Source organism: Meles meles, chromosome 4, assembly GCF_922984935.1.
Source record: "Meles meles chromosome 4, mMelMel3.1 paternal haplotype, whole genome shotgun sequence".
In the NCBI taxonomy this organism is placed as follows: domain Eukaryota; kingdom Metazoa; phylum Chordata; class Mammalia; order Carnivora; family Mustelidae; genus Meles; species Meles meles.
The window spans coordinates 64,996,743-65,020,781 of NC_060069.1; the positions used below are offsets into that span (position 1 = coordinate 64,996,743).

Below are 24,039 nucleotides of genomic sequence, written 5' to 3' on the forward strand. Positions count from 1 at the left end.
GAGTGTGTTTGAGAGTCTCTCTCTCCCTCTCCCTCTGCCCCTTATACTCATGTTCTCTCTCTCTCAAACAGATAAATAAATATTTAAGAAAAAACTATAGCAAAGCATCTCTTGGGGAAGTAAAAGATTTTCTTTTTCTTTGTAAAAGATTTGCTTTGTTCTTTGTTTCAATTAGCAATAATCGCGCCTCGGATAAATCTCATTGGCTACGATATAAGTTCTATGGGAAAAAGGATCTTTGTTTCATTCATTATTGACCTCCCTTGAAGAGTAAATGATTAAGGCAATTAAGAAATAGGTTTGGATTAATACAGTATACACAGATTATAGTGTACTTGGCACAGGGGTGGTGGGAGGTTCATCTGCCTTGGAAGGTAATCATACACAGTTAAAAAGAAAGAGATAAATAATAGCTAGCAAAAATATCTTTAACAACTATAAAATGCAACACATCTATTCCTATCATTCCTGAACCATCATTTATAAACTTCTAGAATTCTGCTGGAGAATTTATAATCCATACACAATACATATTGGTATATGTGTAGATATGAAATGACTATTATTTTCTTGAACCAGAATAACGGGATTTCTTGAAATGACCAAAAGAGACTCTCCATGATAAAGAAGGAAAAAAAGTTAAAAGTTTGGGAAAAAAATTCTACTCTGCTTAAAGTCAAGCTCTAAACTTCGGTTTTTAGTTTAAAGAAGGTTATTTATATAGAAGACCACAGTTAAAATCTTCATTACTTAGACTTTGGGGTAACATACAGACAGCTAATAAAAGAACAAACTTATTTAGTAATAATAGAATATATTAAATACCAATGCAAAATAATTTTTTAAACCGCTTAACATAAAAGCACAATAGATTTGGACTAGAAACCACACATACTGAAGTGAGTATCTACAGATTTTATCCTCTGGCTAATTAGAAATCAGTTCAAAGTTTGCCAAAGTAAAAAGCACAACCTTTCACACCTCTTTCCCAACTCTCTCATACAGCTGATGGAACCAACAATCCAAAGAAGAAGTAAAAAGAATTTTCTAATGAATCTATTTCCCCCTGAAGTTGTATGAGAGGAAAGGTCACTTTCTCACTTACTAGCTTACCTTTTCAGTATCCTTTCATTTTCTTGATTGTACATATTTTCATGTATTATGTTCTATTTATACAATCTTCAATAGCATCTTTATTTATGACTTTGTGAATCAACATCTTTGTGATAGGAGGTGAAAGTCACTTAGCTAATTACACATGCTTGATAAGCTGCATAATAATAACCACTGCAGTATTATACATTAGTTGAAGGCATGTAAATTACTGCAGTTATTCTCATTTGGGGAAAAACAAGAGACTTTGTTTTAGTTGTTTAAAAGACTTTGTGCTCTCTATATCCACCTTCTCAAGTATATTGCGCCTTTAACCCAAATCATGGCATCAGTAATACACTAAAGGTCAGATCTCACTCTACTGGTATGACCAAAGAAATAAAAATAAAACAAAACAAAACAAAAAAACTCAATTTAATGCAAATACTCTGATCGACAATTGGGAATTTTGTTGTATGAAGCTCTTCCATATAATGCAATCCTCGTAAAACAGAACAGCTTAGACACTCCCTGCCCCACAAGGATGTTGTAATGAAATCTGACTTGGTCCAGCCAGCTTTAGAAGTGCGTAGAGAGATAGAATGTACACCACTAGAATATTAATACGACTTCTGTATGAAGATTGGAAATTCTACAAAGTTATGAATAAGGTCAAAATAACACTTGGATGATTTACTACCCTAGAAAATCATATTCTCTTATGAGTGATTTACTGGATGTTATATAAAAATGGAGTGTGGACAAGCTACATTCAGATGCAAGCTTGCAGCTGTCAGTGTCTACATTTACTCAGTCTGGCTAGAGGATGATTTGAAGGTTGATTTAATTGTAGCTTCTGAATCATGTTCTTCCCTATGTTTTAAATTGTTTAACATAAATACAAAAATGTTAAAGTAATTTTAAGACTGTAAATATTTAGTATAAAAATCTGCAAAACCTCATTCTTTTCTGAAGAGTAACCAAAAATATACACTATCTGGAAAAAAATACCATTACTTAATAATGGTAATTGCCCAACAGTCATGGCAAATTTACCCTGATATGAGAAAGTTCATAGGGCATTCAGAAGTAGCTAAGAATAAACAAGCAAAGAACTAGGTTTGTGACTGAACTGATCAGTTTTAAGAGGAACAGAAATCTGTATCTGGAGAAAGGGTTCGGAGAAAAAGTCAACCAGTTGCCAAGGCAGCATCATTTGGACTCCTTGCATGCAATGTCATAGCCTAAATATCTTTTCCTCTAAACACAAACTCAGAGCAGAGATTCAATTCCTATCGATGCTACCAGCACCAGAACACAAGGCACCACCACTGAGCGTCGTCAATATTATCTACTCGGCTACAGCTCTCCTTCACCATCTTTCTATTCCTTGACAGGCTTCATGAAATTCCAAATATCACCTAACCATTTACTTTCCAGCATCAGCAAATCATCCTTAGGGAGAGTATCTTCTTCCTCGGTAAGCTTTTTCCCCCATTTTTTATTTCCACTTTTATACATACCTCCTTTTCTACATATTTTCTTGCCGGGTTTTCTGGCACATTCCTTGGATATTCTTTTTACTGAAAAATGAATAGAAGACTAGAAAATAACATGGCGCTCCATCACAGACCGCCGGAACATGCAACACCACTATCTAACTTAATATGCTCCTGCATTTACTGAGTGCGAAAGATCCCCAGTTCGTTGAGCCTGCACATGCAATGGAGACATGTTGATGCATCTTCTCAGAAGTCATTCGGTAGGAAATGGAAATTAGGAGCCCATTTCTACCTAAATACGCGTGCTGCGGAGGAAAGAAAATGAGTAGGCACAGGAAAATAATAAGAACAGATACACCAACACACATAAACAAAAAGAGCGGCATGCAAGCATGTAAAGTATGTCTACATGCCAACAGGAAAAGCCATGCATGCTACCAGTACACGTGAATTAATATTGTTAGAACTTAGAATAGAAAAGAAAATATAAATTTATCTCCCTGCTTTTCCTGCAGTAAACTCACCATCCTCAGTTGGAACATATATGTTTAAATATAGGCAGTCTTCACTCTGGTCTTGCACGTATGATGAAACCACATCCAAGTTATTAGTAAACCACACAGGAAGCATGACTTCCGGCAATCTGCCATCGATGATATTCTGGGGGCACACAGGAGCAAACTGAGTCGCATTCCTGATATCTGACCAGGGGGATGGTGGTTCTGGAGGCTGAAAACGATGTTCCCCTGTGGGTGGGGCAGCATACGGAACCCCAAGAAATTGAATAACAGGCCCCAAAATTTCGTTATTGAGTTCTTTCTTAATCCCCCTTATCTTGCCGAAGTTGGTAGTCACCAGTGGGTCTGCATCATCCAATTTTTGGGAAAGTACATGGGCAGCCTGAAGTAAGCATCCCAACACGCAGAGAGTCAATGAGGCACCCAATCCCCTGTGTACCAAGCATGCCATTACTGCTCTCCAAACATAATTTGGCCACATGCATCTGGGCAGTGCCATGGTCCCACATTAGCTGTGTAGTTGTCTGGTTACAGGGAGGCAAAGGTATTTGTATCCACTTGAGAAAGACCGTATAATGGTAGAATACACCTCCGACTTCTTCAAGGCGAGTTTGTCAAGAAAAGCTCAGGAAGTTCTTTATGCAGCCACTATCTCCCATCGATTTCACATGGACTAAAGTAGCATCTTCAATCATCACTAGTTATCAGACCATATCCTATTGACCATTCTGTTTTCCATAGTAGCAACGTGACAAGAGTGGCCATTGACTGTAGATTTCCCTCTTATAAATCAAATCCAGTTAGCAGCAGGCCTGCATCCTAAAGAAAATGAAAATAAATCATTAGAACGAATGAGCTAAAATAGACAGAGCAATAACTAGACGTTTTACAAGCTACAGAAATACATAAGCAGTGGCTAGAGTCAGGTAAGTTGAATGCTACCATAGGAAAATTATGGCTTGATGTGAGATGACAGGTGAAATAACTGATTATTAGATTATTGAGAAATTTGCCTGCTGATTTTATACATGTTTAAGTGGAAGCAGGCCTTGTCAAAATACATGGTTTCAAGAGCATTTCACAGTATACCATTTTTTTAAAATACTGAAGGTTATATGTGAAATTGCCCCTTTATTGATAGTCTTCAATCATGTCAAGGAACCACAGAACTAATCAGCACACATATAAATATTAGAATTACATAGCAGAAAATATTTTGAAAATCATTGGTAGGGAATTAGTGGAATGTAAACAAACTGTAAGAGTGGATATATACATATACATATTTAAAAACAAACCAACAAGGAGGTAGTCCCCAATCCTGTGCTATCTAGAAGAAAACAAAGCTAGTGCTAGAACAAGAAAACTAATCCTAGTTCAACGGTGATCATTTAAGTACAACTACCTTCTAAGTTTAACCTCCTTGCTGTTTTTCAAAAGTCTGCATCAAGTCATTGGATATAGGTCCCTAACCTTAAATTAAGATTCAAAACTTTAAAAGATAAAATGGCTGTAGACAACATTTGAAAAAGAAACAGAAAGTGTCATCATTTTTTTGCAGACTAAAGGTTTCTTTTTCCACCATCCAGCTATAACGTTTTAGAAATCAGTATATTTGCAACATGAAATTAATTTCTGCATCAAAGACAACATATCTTAAGTTACAAATTTCATTTTCACTACCTGCTAGAGATCAAAGGAGCAATAAAAAATAGAATGCAGTAGTTTTACAAAATAATTATACCTAAACACAGCATCCTGCAATATTAACACTAATAGAACATCTAACACTGTTTACCCAGTTCAACTTAAAACACATCAGGATAAAATGTAACACTCAGGGCAATGCAATTCATGGTGTACTCTTACTTCAACTCCAAGTTAGCATACAACTCGGCAAATTCATGTTTTCTTGTTCAAGAAATCTCTTAAAGTGCTTACTTAGAAAATACCAGTGTTGATTTGTATTACAGATGGTTCTATCCTGTCATATTATAAGAAGATTCCTGAAGAAGTGCTGGTCTGGCAGTGGGGCTGCCCTGACTCTGTGTTATTGGAAAGGAGATTGTACAAACTATATAGGACAGCAGGAGATTTGTTTCAGGCCTGGTGTTCCCTTAGCTCTGAACAATCCATCACAGGAAGCAATAAGGAGATAAATATCTTTCTTCAAGAGTACTTCCATCTGTGTTAATTCATAAACCTTTGCTGTGAAAGCTCATTAACATACAAAAGACAGGCTTAGACCCATCCCATTCCTGTGCCAGAACTCCAGCAAGCATTGAAGATTTAGCTACACAAACCCATTTCTGTTAAGAGTAGACTACGCTTACTCTTGTGCAGAATCGTGGTGGGCCACAACATGATGGAGTCTTTCCCAGTCTCATATAAGATTTAAAAAACACCATGTCAAATGGATAAAGAAGATGTGGTACATATACACCGTGGAACGTCATTCATCCATCAGCAAGGATGAATAGCCACCATTTGCATCGAGATAGATGGAACTGGAGGGGATTATGCTAAGTGAAGTAAGTCAAACAGAGAAAGACAATTATCATACGGTATTGCTTGTATGTGGAACATAACCAATAGCACAGAGGACCACAGGGGAAATCCAAAGGGAGAAATCAGAGAGGGAGATAACCACAAAAGACTATAGACACTGAGAAAGAATCTGGGAGTTTCAGAGGGGAGGAGAATGGGGGAAGAGGGTAACAGGATGATGGGTATTGAGGAGGGCACGTGCTGTGATGAGCACTGGGTGTTACACTTAACTAATGAATCACTGAACATGGCATCAAGGACGAATTATGAACTATATAGTGACTAACTGAACATAATAAAAAAATAAATTAAAAAAACAACAAAAAGCACCATATTGACACCCAAAATAAGAGTACCTGTGGTGGCACTTTGAAAGTCTTCATCACCATTTTTCATTCAGCCCAATCTCCATGCACAGTGATTTCCAAAAGTTGCCTTTTTATACACTTGATATCTTATTAATAATAAAAAGTACTTGTTTCAAACTGAGGGTGACCGGGGGGAGGGGGGTAGGGAGAGGGTGGTGGGGTTATAGACATTGGGGAGGGTATGTGCTATGGTGAGTGCTGTGAAGTGTGTAAACCTGGCGATTCACAGACCTGTACCCCTGCGGCTAATAATACATTATATGTTTATAAATATTTTTTTTAAAAAGCACTTGTTTCATTATTAACAAAATAATGCTCCTTTTGTACTCACAAATCCCTAACCATGTTAAAAAGAAAGGGGCTCCTGTTGCCCACTGATGTGATACTTTCATACAGTTGTGAAAGATTAGAACTCTGCATGCCATGGTGAATTTTCAAATTCCAATAATGTTTCACTTCTGGGCTTCACAAAAACACCCCATTTTACATGGGCTTACCTGTATGGAGAATTACAGTACTGATCCCAAAGATTTCTCAGAAGTTTTGTTATAATAATAACAGCTGTCCAAGTCTAATGTAAAAATATGGGTTGCTTAAATTAATGAAATTTTAAACATATATGTAAATAAGTCTATTATAAGTCTTCATACATATATGTGTGTGTATCTAAATATAAAGTCTCTCAAATTTGTTGGCAGGCTTATTTCCTATTTATCGGTGCTTTCTTACTGTATGCCAAACTCCTTGCTTTTATGCATTTACATCTCATTTACAATAACCATAACAAGGGTTCAATAGTTATCCCCTTTTTACTCAGAGGAACTGGGACTTAAAGAGGTTAAACACCCGGCCCAAGGTCTCTCACAAATCAATAACAGATCCAGGAGCCCACTGGCATCTGATTTAAAAGCTGTCCTCTTGATCACTGCACCTGGTATCAGTCTCTCACTTCACAATTAACACTTTTAAAAAATTGATCCTAGTGCACTTAAAATTGAATTGTAAAAGTGTTTCATGTTCCTTTGAAAGGACAGAGTCTAGGTAAATACTCTGACAATTTCATAGAAACAGAAATTTAAATGGTTACCCTGTTCTTATTGGAAGTTTAGATTTAATTTTGTTACTTTTTTTACTTGACATTTTTTACCTTTTTATTTTACATCAAATGCAGTGACTGGTTGTCCATATGTGTTTACACAGGATTATGCTAAAATAATAATGGGTGACAAAAAATTCCAACTTCATGATAGCCTAAATGTCCACTAACTGATATTGATAAATGAATTATGATGTATACACAAATCAGAACTCTATACATCAGTGGAAATAAAGGACCCAGACCTAAATTTTTATTTAGATTTATCAACTTAGATAAATCTCAAAAAAAAATCACTAGATTTATCAACTTAGATAAATCTCAAAAGTCTTAAAGAAAGCATGTTGCAGATCAAAGACAGTAAAATGTTATTTAAATAAAGCATAAAATATGCAAAACAAAGCTGTATATTATTCACAGATCTCATAAATATGTAGTAACAGAATATTTGTCATCCCTGGGTAAGGAGGAAAGTGTATGAAATTACTCCAGCAGTTAATTAATTAATGTTATTAATTAATTAATTGGTAATTAATTGGCACTAAGATTGATAACCTGTGGTGAGGCCTTAAAAGAACACAATTAATTAACTACAGCAAGTTTTATAAATCTAAGATTTGACAGTGTTGGATGACACATACACACCCCTACACCTTTGTTATGCAGTTCTCTATGTTTTTCCATGTGTCTGAAATATTTTATAATAAATACATGAAAATAACACAATCAGAAAGCCTTATTCAGCAGTCCAGACAAGTAGACGAGTCTAATAAATCATACAGGACTAGCTCTATCGAACACTGCGGTTAGTACAGATGCTAGTTCAAAAAATTTCTCCCTTTGGGTTGAAGCATATGCGGTACCACTGAGAAAAATAAAATACAAAATAAATCATATTTTAAAAGGCATACAGATGGTAGTATTTCACTTGCATTAATTCATCATAATAACTGGAACTAGTTTTGTTCCTGAGTAACCCAGATCAAAGAGATGATGTTGAGAGAGTAGAGAGAACTTTCTGGAACATTAGATAATCACAGTGGGTGGCACAGTCATCCAGTTTTCTATTCACTCAACAAACATTTAATAGGTATCTACAACATATAAGCTGTTGTGCTAAATATTATGAGAGTACAATTGAGTTTTTGCTTCTAAGTAGTTACAATATTTTAAAGTAATAAGCCACATTTAAAAAAAAAAGTCTCTAATGCAGGCTGGAATGTGACATGTGTTCAACAAATGGATGATGAATGGGGAGGTGGGAACTAACAGGAAAGTTCTGACTTACAACTCTACATAGTCTATTACATGTCTTTTAATAAAATTATTACCTATTTCTTTTCTACCTTGCTTATTTTAGTTTCTTTTTATTTGTTTTAATGTTGAACCCAGCTCCCCCAACACTCACTACTGAATTTCTTATTCAAGGGCAAGGATTTAATGTTTGTTGTTTTTAAATAATGCTTCACAGCCATCATAAAATCTATTTGACAATCCTTATATAGTACAGGCAAACCGCAGCTGACGCCGACTTAACCACCAGCATTAGGTGGAGCTTGCCCAGGGCTATACAGCTGATTGTTGTTATTTACCATAGTTATGTTCTATAAAGTCACTGCAAACACCAAATTAGGGAACATGGATCCATTGCTCCTAGGGAAATAGCTATAAATTATTCACATAGTTATAAATTATAATCTCAGTTACAAATTAAATAGTTATAAATTATTCACATAGTTGTAAATTATAATCTTAAACCCTAAAAACAATTCATTGTAGTAGACTTGATTCTCTTTACTTTACAAAAGAGAAAACAAGGTTCAAAAGTGTTGAGTGACTTGTCTGAGGCCACGCCACTAACCGATGACAGATTTGGGATTCAAAGTCCCTCCAACTGGCCCCAGAGCTGGACCTTCTTGCACTACACGGCATTCCCCCTACCATTTCTATTCTCTGTTCATCTCTATATGAGAACTGAAACAAGGAGGCAGAATATCTCCCTGGATAGCCTCAGCTGGAAACGTGCTCATAGAGCAACCCAAAGTTTTTGCTGCTCTGCTCATATCTGTGAATGACTGCAAAAGCAGTATGAGTACTAACTTTGGGGTTACAAATAAATTTTAGTGAATAGACAGATTTGAAAATACAGACTCAGGAATAATGAAGATGGTCTGTATTAAATAAAAGTAAATAATATTCTATACTTATGGATCTAAGAGTCATTTTGAGGTCAGAATATATCATCAGCCTGCCACCAGCACTCAGTAATAATCATTGGTTTTAGGAATTGATTTTCTAATAATAATTTAATAATTATTGCATTTACTAGTAACTGGTTTCAGTGCAGTCTTCTCAATGGCCAAGGCCACCCATGTAGCTGGAATATGCTTATGTGACTAGTTCACTGTAAGAGAATCTGACCACCAAAAGATATGGGATTCCTATACCAAGATGTTTCACATAAACAGTGTAGATGTTTAGACCTTGGAGACGAGGAGTATCCTGTGTGACCTAGCACTGGGCAAACAAAGAAGCCTGAGTCTGAGATGTCCAGACCCCATTGGATGCATATCCTTCTCCTGTTGTTGTTCTCTTGTACTATTTGCCTGTAACAAAGCTGTCCAAGGAGTATAAACTATTTGAGTCCCATGAGTCCTGTCAGTAACTGAACACTTAAAGTAACTAATGTGTAATTAATTCACATAGTAAGTACTTAAAAATAGAAGGAATAAACAAATGAGTGCAATCACACAAAAATATGATTAGACATTAAACAGGCCTACCTCTAGTTAATAGATTAGGAAACAGATTTGAACAAACATCAGTGGCCATGGAAGAGATCCCAGACAGAGGGCACATCCTAGAATCACTCTAGAAACATGGAAAATATATGTAGTGGATATTGTAGTGCTCAGTTTCCATGAGAATGTCTCACATTCCCATGACTGGTCCACACTAGTGGAAGGCTGGCCTTATTGCCTAATGCAGACCAGGGGCCACCTTGGCCCTGAAGCTCCTTAGGGAAAGGGGCAGAGAGAGGAGCTGACTGTGATTCCCTCCCTCCCTCCCAGGTGTTTTTCCCAGTGACAAGCCCCAATAAATTTCCCACAGGTAAACTTCCATCTCAGAGTCTTTATGTTTCATTTTGTTTTGTTTTGTTTTATGTTTCCCCTGGAAAACCTGACCTACCACAGCAAGGAAAGAAGTAGTAATGCTTGAGGAGGGCATGGTTTAGTTTGGCCAGCGCACAGAGTAAATGAGGTTCAGCCTTGAATGAGATGAGAAAGGCAGGTTACAGCCAAATCAAGCAAGCCCTTTATTAAAAGGCTAAAGAGTTTGGATTTTATTCACAGGATGATAAAAAGCCATTAAATATTCCTAGCAGGGGAAGAATATTATCAAATTCATTCACAAGAAAATTAATCTGGCAGGGCTGTGGAGCAGGGATCTCCAAAGCCCTGTGCTCATACCCTACCACAAGATGACCAGATGAGAGAAGGAAAGTAAACCGCTGAACTATGTATCATAATTTTTTTACGTAAAGCTAAAGAGAAAGAAATGAAGTTGTGCTAATATGAATATATGGCTTAAATACCAGTGTCTCCACATGGTTGTGTGATACGTACAGCCCTTGAGATGTTCTTGGGAAATCCTACAGCCCTATAACATGGTGGGTTTGCCAGCAGAGATGATTTTGTTCTTACTGTTTCTTTCCAACATACAGTGATATATTAGAGTTAACTTGACTGGTAGCATCACTGGATAAGTAGACTTAACACATTTTTCGTCATCCTGTAATTAAAGTAACCCTCACAAAAAGGAGTACTGAATTAAATTTTTCTCACAAGATAAATATATGTAAAAGTAAATACTAGTAATACAATCATAAGAACAAGAAACAAGCAGATACAAAACTTCTAATACAAGCTCTTCAGCTACACGGCAAGACTCAAAACTATGGCTATCTAATATACAATTACATCAAAAATTTTCAAAATATCAAGAAACTAACTTGAAATACAGAGTTATATCCAGTTCATTAGCTGTGAACTGTGTTCTTGGAATCTCTACGTCTTAAAATATTAATGAATGATGGAATGAAGGCATCAAGATTTAAAAGATACTGGGGCGCCTGGGTGGCTCAGTGGGTTAAAGCCTCTGCCTTCGGCTCAGGTCATGATCCCAGCGTCCTGGGATCAAGCCTCGCATCGGGCTCTCTGCTCCGCAGAGAGCCTGCTTCCCCTTCTCTCTCTGCCTGCCTCTCTGCCTAGTTGTGATTTCTCTCTGTCAAATAAATAAAATATTTAAAAAAAAAAAGATTTAAAAGATACTAAAAACACTGATTTTATCTTTTCCGTCTTTTAATGTCTATTTCTGTGTGTGATTTGCAATCTGATGATAGAGATATTTATGTAGGAGTTGTATGTACATTTTATCCTTTTTTGATTTGGTTATCATAACCATGGGAAGGTATCATCACAAAAATGTGGGGACTGCTACCTCACTTTAATTAGTGAATTAAATGGTGAGAAAGAAACCACAAACAATTTTGTTGTCATGTTCAGTTTAAAATATAGGTGAATACACCAAACTGATTAACATTATAATCAACTATTCACTCAGCCCTGTCCAAACTACATTACATGTTTCATGTCATTTAGTCCCCACCACCAATTTTTTTTTCCCACCACAAATTTTTAAGCTGTGTCCTGTTATGTGAGAAGAGGAAAATGAGGACTCAGGTGTTTAGATAACTTTCTAAAGCCCACAAAGATAGGAAAAGGGAGACCCTAGAAACAAGCTTAGTCCTGCCTAACTCCAAAGACCATGCCTGAACTTTTATGATACATGACATTTTGCTTTGCTCTCCAGTGAGACCAACTCAAGCCATATGCTCAGTTTGAACATTTGGGAAAGTGAAACACACAGGACACTAACAGGAAGAAAATAAAAAGGTTGTTGATCATCTTGCTGGGGTTAATTAATAAGCACAATTTAGAGCATCTCCAAGCACTGTGGTATTGAGACTTCCTCCAACAACATTCCATAATGTAGGCCAAAGAGTAGATGAAATAAGTTAGGACTGGGGATAAGCAAGTCAAGAATGTTAGAATTTCAAGGAGCAAAGGTTAGGAGAAATGGCAATTCTAGTGTTGAATAGATAAATTGTATCGAGGTAGAAAGGTAAGCAGTACCAGGCTTACAAGGAGAAAAAGTGAGAAATAGAACCAAGGGTTATTAAAGGTCTACTGTGAGATAGGAATATCAAAGTTCAAGAGTTGGATCATGTAGAGGTTCAAGAGATTCCATGGCCCATGCCATGCCCATACCACCAAGTAACTACTGAGAAGGAATGTGGTGACAAGTATATTCTGCCATGACCACCATTAATTAATAACTTGATTAATGGCTAACTCCAGTTGAGCATAGACTGAGGCCAGTGAGCTAACTGCGTCATCTAAGTGTCTCTAAACACCACAAAGTAGAGATCATTACCATCTCCTTGTAACAGATAATTAAATGGAAGATCAGAAGCACAAAGCCACTGAAACATTTTTCAATAAAACAAGATCACAGTTTTATGAATGCAGTGAGTTGTCACAGATAGAAGGAGATAAGGCTGAATTAATAGACTAAAGATAAACCCTTCCCCCTTCTCAGTTTTTTCTCCAGAGCCTCCTTTTCAGAGAAGGGTAGGTAGGCTTCAATAGTTTCCCAGAGTCACATCCCAATCTCCCCACCATGTGAAGAAAACGTAAGCAGTTGTATTTGTTTTCTTTCTCCTTAAGCTACTTCCACTCTAAATGAACCTCTACAATGATGTAAAAAAATAAGAGAGAATAGATTGCTAAGGAGAAAAGGCAAACTAAAATTTGACAGTAATAAAAGAAAAAAATTTTTACCAACATAATATTTCAAAGATCAGCAGGAAAAAATCATGAGTTTGTTGCCAAGGTTACACCCAGTAGCAGATTATCTTGGTGAAAAAACAAGACTAATGGAAGGCAGCACACAGCACTGGGAGCAGTAGCCAGTGAACTGAGCCCAACTTGTTCACCAAGACCTTCCTTCCTAGGAAGTGCTCACTTGGGCAGTGTTTGCCTAGAGGAACCCTCACTAGCATCCCCCAAAGCCTGGCTCAAATATCAGTACTTCCTTCTCAGATCCTTCCAGCCACAAAAATATTCCTTTCCCTCAACTCTCAAAGCACCTGTTACCTTTCTTGTAACTGAATCTGCAGTAGTTTCTATCACGGCAATTTATAAGCATAGCCTCCTTCTTCATTCTCTTACATTGTTTAGTGGCAGCCATTGGCAAGGCCCACATAAACAAAATAGGCATAGAGCTGACTCTCACAGAGACGAAATTTCAATGGGGAAGACCCACTTGATGTAAATCAGTCATACAGATAACATTTAGTCATAAATGCTTTGCCGAAAAGGATAATGCACGTTGCTCTGAGGTAAGATTTTTTTTTTAAGATTTATTCATTTATTTGAGAGAAAGAGTGTGGAAGTGCAGCAGAGGGAGAGGGAAGGGAGAGAGCATAGACACAAAGCAAAGAGTTCTGAGCATAGAGCCAGACACAGGGCTGGATCCCATGACCCTGAGATCATGGACCCAAGCCAAAACTAAGAGTCAGATGCTTAACTGACTGAAACACACAGGTACCCCTCTGAGGGGAGATTTAATGAGTCTGGACTAAAGTGGGTATCTTCCTGAAAAAGAGATGGGTAAACTGAGTTCTGAAGGATGAGTAGGAGATAGCAGGGAAGACCAGTGCCGGGACAGAGGCAAGATAAAGCCCAAATGCTGTGAAGCCTGGGTCTTTTCAAGACAAAGAGATTAAAAGTAGCTCGAGGGCAAGGTAGGGTATCAGGCTGGATAGGGGCTGAAAGTTCAAGAATTTCTAGGCTATTTTAAGAATGTAAGATCTAATCCCAAGCAGGATGAGAAGAATTATAATCACAATAATGACATAATTAGGTTGGCCTTAGTCTTTGAGAATAACCCATTCATTTATTATATTATTTTTCATCAATTAACCCTACCCTCAGATTTTATCCATCTGTGATGTCTGACCCTGTGAAGGCATTACTTTAATTGGAGTTACAGCAAGAGAGGGTAAAACAGAAGAGAAAGAAACAAATTAAAATACAATAAAAATTCCTTATTATGCAAGGGTGTACATGGATAGCCATATAGACGGTTGCTAATTCCATCACTGTTTGGCACAAAAAAAAAAAAAGGGGGGGGGGGATTCTGAGATGTCATAGCTCTTCTGACAACACAAAGAGAAAGAGATCAAAGTGACAGCATTTCCTCTGCATTCACATCTGAATATTTCTGCTATGGCCATCATTACAACTAACGGCTGAGTATTGGAGAGTTTCCTGTTTTGTGGGGGGGTGGCTGAAATAAATCATCTAACATTTAACTGCATAAAATAAGTTTTACTCTACATTTGCTCTCAGAATCTCCCTATTAATTGTTAAATCTAAAATCTAACTTAATAGTCTTGACTTTCAAATGAATAAGGTGAAGGGGATGAGAGGGACAGAAATTTATAAGTTCATAAGATAGGATGTTATGTGGAGGCCGAGAAAAATTAAGGCCATCCCACCTCAGGTTTAGCCTTAGCATAGGTTCAGCCATCTTAGCTCAGGCAGCCATCTCAGACCCCTGTGCCCAAGGGCTGAACTTTCCCCCACCTTGCTTTAGTAAGCCCCTAAGCCCCACCCTGCTTTAGTTCCAGAGACCCTCACCCTGCTTTCAGGGTGTTTCTGGGATTTCTGGGGTTCCAGAAATCCCCACCCTGCTTTAGTAACAGGAACCCATGAATACCCCTGCCTTAACTAAGCTTGGGGTCCAAGTCCCTACTCCACTATGTCGGGTATACTTGGGCCCAAGCTTAAGCTTGTCAAATAAACCCTCGTGTGATTGCATCGGTGTTGGCTCCTTGGTTGTCTCTTGGACCCGAAAACTCTTGCATAACAGTTAAAAAAAAAAAAAAAAAGAGGTATGGGTAACAGTTTTAATGTATATGTAAAATACTGCAGGACATATTTTTAAAACCAACTGGCGACCCTTGATCCCCCATAAGAAAATGAATAATCACTCAAGAGCTCAGGAGAGACAGCAAGGTAGGGCTGATTATTTCCCTTGATATTAAATGGATGCTTTTGTCTAAAAGGGGCCACTCTTGAGTCACAAGTCATTGCTTCCAGAAGCAACTTAATTATGGCCACCACTATCTTTACAGAGAAGATGGAACAACCTAAGAGCAGCGCTATATTCTCAATTCACTATTTAAGCTTATTTTCATTTCTAGTGAGTTGCTGTGCCTGGGAAGAGTGGAGAATTGCCATTCCTGGTGCCCTGCTTAATTAAAGTCCTCTTTTAAAAATCCCTTGTTGCCAGAGAATAGCTACAAACTTGGCAGAGGCAGCACTAAGTTTCTCAGTATGGCCTTGTGCCAGGGTGTGTCAATCTTGACCCCTTGGAGGATGATTAGCAGAGAGGGGGTGGTTAAACCTTTGTGCCCATTCAGCTCCAGGCTTCTGCTGGAATTGGCAAACACTATAGTGACTATTGTTTAAGGAGTAACTGTCTACTAGGAACTGGACTAAGACCACCAACTCCTTTCACATAAAGCCCCAAACAATGATAATGGCTTCCTGTCACTCCTGACCTGGCTTAGAGCTCAACCAGTACCCCAAAGGGGAAAGAATATTACACTTGCAATATTCTTCAGACATCCACATCTTTTATTTTCCCTTCATGTTGGGGTTAATGTAGAACATGAAATAAGCCATAATAATTGGCTTGCTAAAACATAACACAGAGGCCCCTGGGGGTGAAGGAAGGAAGGTTTCAGATGAGTGTGGGCCTTTGGAATGCCCAGGCCTGGCAACCCCTCTGCCATTGGAACGCTCTGGGGAGTTGCCTTCCCAGCAGAGCTTTCTTAGCCCAAACAGCCACCCGGTGACCTAAGAGATGTATGCCTTGTCCCTTAGACTATATTTAGTAGAACACGCAGATTAGCATATTTTATCTTTCCCCTAAACAGATCCTCTCAGTTTCAGTAACACTCCTTATCACACATCACGTGCTTGAGAAACAGTGATAAGAATATGTGATTATCTTGAAGGTAAAAGTGAGAGCAAAGAGCAAAGGGTCTTCAGCTCTAAGAGCTGACCCCCTTCCTTCTCCTCTCTTCCACAGCAAGGTCTGGAGTGATCGTTCATCCGTCGGTACAGGGATTGCTGGCCATTCCCAGCACCCTCATATTACACTTCTATTACTACTAATAATAACAAAATTTAAAACAATGCTCTAATTACAGGGCATTAGTGTAACAGAACATCAATGAATAAATATTCACAAGAATTTAACATATACATGGAACATAAGTTGCTAACTGAGTTTACCATTTAAATGAAATTGAATAGGGAGTATGGCATTATAAAGTGTTAAAAAAAAGAAAAAAGTGTTCGAATAATGACCAAAACAGCAAACTCATTGTAGTTTAGATCTTACTGTCTATGTTCTAAGTGTTTGTAAGTGTTTGACTAATTTTTACTTTTACTCCCTCCAAAGTTCCTTGGCAATCACATTTTCTTCATAGCAGAAAATAACTCTACTGCACGTTTTAGTAAATTATAACCAGAAATAATCCTATTGCACTTATAAGTCTTATAAAATAATTTATCAAAATTTAAAAAAGAAGTATGAAAATCACTACAAAGTTTCAATTATTATTTGTCTTTGATTAAAATTCAATATTTTAAATATATTCCTTTCTACCTTTGGAATTTTGCATATAACTTGAAAATACCTGTCAATTCAAATAACAACTGATTGATGTTAAGAAAAAAAAGGCAAAAATGAAGAGACCACATAGTAAGCAGGAGGTTACATAGTTAGTTGTTAACATCCAAGGCTAGAACCTGTCTCTTTACTCACTTAATAAATATTTATTGGCCACCAGTAATGTGCCAGGTACAGCTTTGACAGACAGAGAGAGAGAGAGAGAGCGCACAAGCAGGCAGAGTGGCAGGCAGAGGGAGAGACAGAAGCAGGCTCCCCAGTGAGCAAGGAGCCTGATGCCGATGGATGCTGGGCTCTATCCAAGGACTCTGGGATCATGAGCAGAGCTGAAGGCAGCCGCTTAATCAACTGAGCCACCCAGGCATGCAACCAGGTACAGTTTTGAAACACAAGATAAAAACCCTTGCCATCATAGACTACTATTACTGTGTTATTTCACTGGGCAATATATTTTACCTTTGTATATTCAACAACTCCCCGGAAGTTATTACTAAAGACCATAGGTCTGAATAATGGGAACTTTTGGTATCAATACTCACAATAATACATGCATTAGAATACTTGGCATAGCTAAAGAGGTAATATAACTTGTGGCTGTTTTTTACCCATAAGAAAAAGGATAGATAACACCTGTCACTTGTGTGTAAAGTTTTGGACAGCTAAGTAATATAGATTCAAATTAAAAATGACAGATGCACTGACATGAAACATAATGGTTACTGAAGGGAAACTTTATTCCTTGTAGTGCTATGGTTAACTATTAAATGGCTCAAGTACTATTTTTAGGTGTGAATATTGTGACAACTGTTGGTCAATGTCATATGCCATAATCAAGATTTTCTTGGTAAATTCTATTACAAGTGGAGTGGTTATCTTAAGGAAAAAACCCATACTAGTGACAATCCCAAGTTAGTTTTTATCGAATCAATATTAATTGATTTCATGGGTGGGACCTTCCTGATTTTCCAAGCACAGTGAGTATTTCATAGGACAGTAGGAAAGTATCCACCATAACCGTTTTTTTAAAAGGCAACAAGAATTCTCAATTTACTGTTAAAGGTTATGATTAATCTCTTCTTTTTCTAAGACTCAACATCCACCATGTGTGTCAAGGAAGAAAAAAAGTAACATTATGTTTAAGTGATCCCAAACATCTGTATAAAACAATAAGTATATCAATTAGATGCTTGTTTCAAAAAAGGAAGTTGTTGAGGAACATACATAAAACCTTCATATAATTGCCTGACATCTTTGCTCTCTTCAGAATATAACTATGTTATTTAGATATAGACAAAATGTAAGAAAACCACACTCTAAGAAAAGAGTTGCCCAATATTCTACCTGCTTCCCAACCTCTGCCCTTTCTCTCCCCATTGGCACTACCAAATAAACAAATAACCAAACAAATAAATATGTCTACTAATTTTCTAAATTATGTCAAAAATTAAACAGAATTACAAGTGCAGTTAAGTTGAGAGGGAGGCAGATTTCTTACTGAAGCACCACTTACAGCACCCCCACAAGGATGGCCTGGGCATGGTCAAGTAGCTCTAACCGCCTGCAGATGCGCTGTTAGAGAAGACTACAGAAAAAGAAAAGGTTACTGTGTGGCCTGTCCCAAGGGGACTAGCATTGTGTAAGAAAAGTGTGATTGGATACATAGTTAAAACACTAAACTAAAATGCTACGGAAACCAGAGAAAAGTGAAAAAGTACATATCCTTCAATTTCATGAGTCAAACCCAAGCTCATCAACTTCAAGTCAGGTCCTAAGATGTCAACTGCATTAAGTAGGTCTAGTCTTGGGCTGGAACTTCATTTCCTGTGATGCACCACTGTGGTTTTTGATTTTACATCTGTAGCAGTAACTTAACTTGCTTTTGTTCCAAAATGAATTTCATGCTCAACTTGTTTTTCTTAATTAAACTTCCTTTAGCAGTCCCTAATATGTGTATTATTAAAACTCATTAGTCCCATTCACGCTTGCCTGTCATCTTTTGGCTACACATTCATATACTGAAGTGTTCTGTTGCTATATATAGGAAGAAAATTAAATAATAAATATGGGGACTTGAACGTTTTATGAGTGTCAGGATGAGAGACTGCCTGCAAGGCCCATAAGGTTTCACACAAAAGAGGCATTACTGCTAAAGCTAACATGCTGACACATCTCTGATCTATAAAGTCTGCAGTAATGGCAGCAGTAAAGCGTTGTGCCATTGACTGGAATTTCTCATACATGCAACGGAAATAGGCACAGGAAAAATTATATTGACTGTTATAAAATGAATTCATATAAAATACCCCCAAAATTTAATGTCTAATAATTTCAAATGCCTGAAGAGACTTACTAGTTTTTTCTGACTTCAGTTATGCTTAGAATTGGTAACCTTTCTCACACAGGTTTACTACCAAATAAGTGGGTTTATCCATTTGGGTGGGGGGGCAGAATTTTAAAGGCAAAAAGGACTCATATCCTTTTATAGCAACATAGTAATACTCAAAATCATTAATGTGATTCCATTAATAACAAACTCAAAATAATCAAATATGTAGCTGTTAAGGAATCACTCTTCTTAGAAACAGTTGAGAATGTTGCTATCCTACAAGATTAACAGATTAGCTACCTCAAAATATTTTAAAGTATCTTTAAAAGGTATTAAAAAGAAAAAGGACATTCTAGATTCATCATGAATGTTCACTATTTTTTTTTTAATTTTCTGGGCTTTGCAAATTTGAGATATTAAAAAATTAAAATTTTAAATTAACTGAAACTTCTGCTTTGTTTTTATATATCTCAAGAGAGCAAAAGAGATGGAAAATTTACATTTTTGGATGCCATGTGTTAAATTTCAACAAATCATTCAAAACTATTGCCCTTTTCATTTTACTTTCAATTAACAGTGTGTAGCAATTTTTTTCAAAAAAAAATCAATTAACATAGAATAGCATGTAACTGTATTTAATCATTTCAAAATCATAGAAGGAAACTGTAGGAAATATCTTAATTCCTACTGTACGGTATTTCAGTTAGAACACATAGAAGGCTTTTGAGGGACAGGTGCAGTTGTCAAACTAAGCTCCAGTGAATGCAACATCAGTTTTTCCATAGTCATAAGCTTTGGGAAATCCAATGCTATTTCTTGTCACATATGTCATGAACTGTTTTTGCAATTTTCTGGACAGGGTCATTGAGAGCTTCCATCCCTTCATCCTGAGCTACCACATTTTGTGTTATTCTGAATCAAAATTGGAAGAGCTAATCAAGACCACCATGTTCTTTTAATAATCGCGACCAAAAATATGTGTTTGGATAAGGTAGAGCAAAATGTCATTGATTTTCTAAGTGAACTCTCAGGTTGTTCAGTAGTTCTTAAAGTGATCTACTCTATTAGTAGAGAGCATTTCAATTACTGGGTACCTTGTTCTTATTTAGTGGCTACAGTTTAAAAAATTTTTGTGGTATGTAATTTTACTTTTATTTCTGTCATTATTGACCTTCCAAAGTGGATCTACTACCTACAAAGTTACTAAAGTTTTGTGCAGGAACTGCTTATAGAAACCAAAGAATAAGACAAAGCCTTCCTTTTTCTCATCAACTGATGAAAGAGAGTAAAATGAAGGAGTAAAAAGTATTGATGATTCCTGACAGAGAAAGATACTGCTTATCCATGACAGAGGCACTTGAAGTTGAATCTTTTGCTTTAGCACTATGCCATGATCACCAATTCAATGGTTGTGAAATAAACAAAATAACTTTTTTTTTTCCCAAAATGAAACGAGGTATCCTAGAATTTTTTTTTTTTAATTTATTTGAAAGACAGAGATCACAAGTATGCAGAGAGGCAGGCAGAGAGAGAGGAAAGGAAGCAGGCTCCCTGTTGAGCAGAGAGCCCGATGCGGGGCTCGATGCGGGGATCGATGGGGGGCTCGATGCGGGGCTCGATGCGGGGCTCGATGCAGGGCTCGATCCCAGGACCCTGGGATCATGACCCGAGCCGAAGGCAGAGGCTTAACCCACTGAGCCACCCAGGTGCCCCTACAAAATAACTTTTAAAAGAACCATCTTTCTCCTGTTTCATATCTTCCATCTATGTATAGCAATGCTACATTCTCTACTAGCCCAGAAAAAAAAAAAATTCAGCTCACTTCCCATTCACCTTCATTAATTATTTACTATCATCATTTAATGTGTTATTTACTAGCTGACTCTTTTTTGCTAATTTAAACTTTGAAAAAAAGATGTTAACTATTGGACTGTTCGGCCAAGATCAGTGGCTAGAATGTACCAATACACAGAACATCCATTCTTCTAGCTCACCCTGCACATGAACCACGTGACTTAGAGCTGCATAAAAGAAAGGCAAATCGAGCCTCTCAGATATCTCCTTAAAACTAACAGTTGGGCTTACAAAAACTATTTTTTTTTTGCTATTTTTGTCACCTCTAAACAAGCTTACACAAAATCTGCAGAAATAGGAAATATTTAACTTCTCCACCACAGAATCCTTGGGAGACAAAGTTTTCTATTTTGCCATTTCATCTTAAAAAAAAAAAAAAAAGGATGTCATTGTGCTTGTTTCAGAACTTAGATTTAAGAAACACATATACACACAAAACCAGGAAGAAAGTTTGGCAAGACTCCCCTTTTAATACCAGGATGTCAGATGAATTTGGAATTCCTGAAATAAGTACTGGGATGATGAGTGTTTCAGATGACATTGAAGAGTTGCCTTTCATGAGTTCACACATAATGGAGAGGCTTGAATGCTAAAGCCATAAAAGTATCTACATTCATATCATAATCTGTAAACAGAAACCCCCCAAAAATATTTGAAGCCTTTCTTTAAAAGATAAAATTGTATTAAAAAATCATTATTTTATATTTTAGCAATTACCTATCTCCATCTTATCCTAATATATTTGGCTGTCTGAAGATTTAAAATTTAACGAATTGGACTTAAATAGGAAGAGCCTGCTAAAATTATAATGCTGAGGTGTCTGAAGGTATATAGGGGTGGGGGGTAGTCATTAGTCTATTTAACGTATCTATATACATATTTTAAGTGAATCAGTTTTTCATATGTTATTGTTCAGAACAACCTATGTGTGTTCCAAAATTAGTTCAGAATAATATGCTTTTCTGGATTCCAAAGCAACTTTTAGTTTCCTAAGTCAATTAATATTACAGATTTGAGTGATTAATTTTAATTATATCTGCTGAAATTGATTATCCTTCTGCAAATAATGATGAGCTTTTCTTGAGAGCTAAAAAAAAATAAGATAATAAAAAGGAAAAAAAAATCCTTGTATTCAACTGCAAGAAAATGTCTGGGAACGCGCGCGCACCGCTCAGTTGGAAAGAAAAGGCAGAGAGTGGCGAGGCAGCCAGGGTAGGGATGCATCGGTAATGCAGCGGCTGCCTGGCTCACTCGCCAGCCCGGGCCCTCGGCATAAAGGCTGTAACGCCTTGCTGGACTCTTCCAACTCCAGGAAAGTTATCTCGGACTGTATTATGCAAAGTCTTGCAAGTGAATTACAAGACAACCTGTGTGGCCCGTCACCCACTTCTGTGTCTATCCAATGCAGTGACCCTGTAACCCTTTAGCGTTCAGCTGAGAGAAGGAGGAGGCGGGAAGGGGAAGGGGGAGGGGGAGAGAACAAGATAACACGACAACAACCAATTCCCCCTGCAAAATTCCCATAGAAGCCAAGACAGCCGCTGAAACCGCGGCCGAAGCAGCCGCGATTTCTACTTGGGCTTTCCCCTGCACAAGCAGGTTTTCCAAGGCACCCCGCTACCTCTCTTTAAAGTATCACTAGGAGGAAAGCACTGGATCCAAGAGGTTATCTCCCAGCGGAGAGGTTTTCGATGCAAAGTTGAGACCTCGGAGGGTTGCTTGGCTTCCCCGCCAACGCCACAAAATAAGGTTTTTAAGCTCGATCTAGACAGCTCCCCAGCGATCCACCCCGAGATGCGCGAGGTGGCTTTACATCCCCTTTTCTCTCCCCATTTCACCGGCGCCGTGTCCGCAGAACCTACCGCGCAGCGGCACACAAACCCTGGCAGCCCCCTCCCAATAAAAGACCCCCAAACTTACCCTCAGTAGGATCAAGCCACAGAGGGGGCCCCCTCATCCTCCCCTAGTCCCCTTCCAATCATTCAAGGAGACAGTTCTACAACACTTCACCGTCAAATTCAAGCTGAATTGGTCAAAGTATTTATCAGCTTCTAGACGCTTTTCTCTAATCTTGAACACTAGTAATTCTTGTTTCAGAATTCAAGATGCTTCCTTTTATTATTTATTTTTCTTCTTTAAGCAGCCGCAACCCCAGTTTTGCCCCCCCCCCCCTTTTTTTATTCACCCACGGACACTTCCAAAACGTGTCGATTGATCCTTTTTTCTCTCCAAATGAAACCACGATCCAGAATTCTCGGGACCCAAAGCCACCTCCATGTAAATCCAACCATCAGGCAAGAAATACAAATGATCAAACAACGTTACTTCTTTCGGCTGCAATCAGATAATCCTACTAATCCAATAGATTTATCTCGATTGGAAATTGACCTCAAAAATGAATCCTTGGCGCTGATGTCCAGTAAAGCGATTTCGTAGCCCTGTTCGGGTGATCGAAAGAACTGTGGCTTCTTTCTTTCTTCCTCTTTTTAAAAAATCTTTTTGGATTCAGGGTGCACTGCTCGCAAAAAATGCCGAGGACCCTGGTTTTCCCCTAATATAGGTTTCTACTCCAAATCGGTGCAGGATGAAAAATGGTACAAAGATACCCCTAGTGGCTTGAAGTGATATTGCAGGGAATCTCACTTTTTTTTTTTTTTTTTTTTTTTTTTTAAATCCCCTCTCCTCACCTATTTCCCCCCCTCTGCCCTGTAGATAACTGGCTGCTATGGTAGTTAAGAAGAAGACTGAACAGGGATTAACAGGAATAGTATACGACTACTTGAGAAGATCGTCTGATCTTTCTTCTTTGTTTTAAAGACTGAATCTCCTGTGCTTCTGTCTCCCAGTATTCCATCTCTTTTTCAACAGTTTTCCCCAATGGCATTTAGTAGTTAAAATGCCAGTC

At 37.7% G+C, this 24,039-nt stretch overlaps 1 protein-coding gene across 5 annotated transcripts in view; it reads right to left on the reverse strand.

The window, feature by feature from the left end:
* The window catches only part of NLGN1 (neuroligin 1), a 696,790-nt gene extending 673,154 nt beyond the window's left edge, over nucleotides 1-23,636 (reverse strand). For 3 of the 5 annotated variants that reach the window (XM_046001281.1, XM_046001282.1, XM_046001280.1), the window contains exons 1-3: nucleotides 23,055-23,636; nucleotides 3,119-3,931; nucleotides 2,616-2,675 (exon numbers count right to left, since the gene is read on the reverse strand). In XM_046001281.1, coding sequence (XP_045857237.1) covers nucleotides 2,616-2,675; nucleotides 3,119-3,611 — 553 coding nt within the window. In that variant the 5' untranslated portion in view covers nucleotides 3,612-3,931; nucleotides 23,055-23,636. The remainder of the gene's footprint in view (nucleotides 1-2,615; nucleotides 2,676-3,118; nucleotides 3,932-23,054) is intronic. The other 2 variants (XM_046001285.1, XM_046001284.1) reach the window with 1 other exon arrangement.
* Nucleotides 23,637-24,039: the final 403 nt, after the last annotated feature.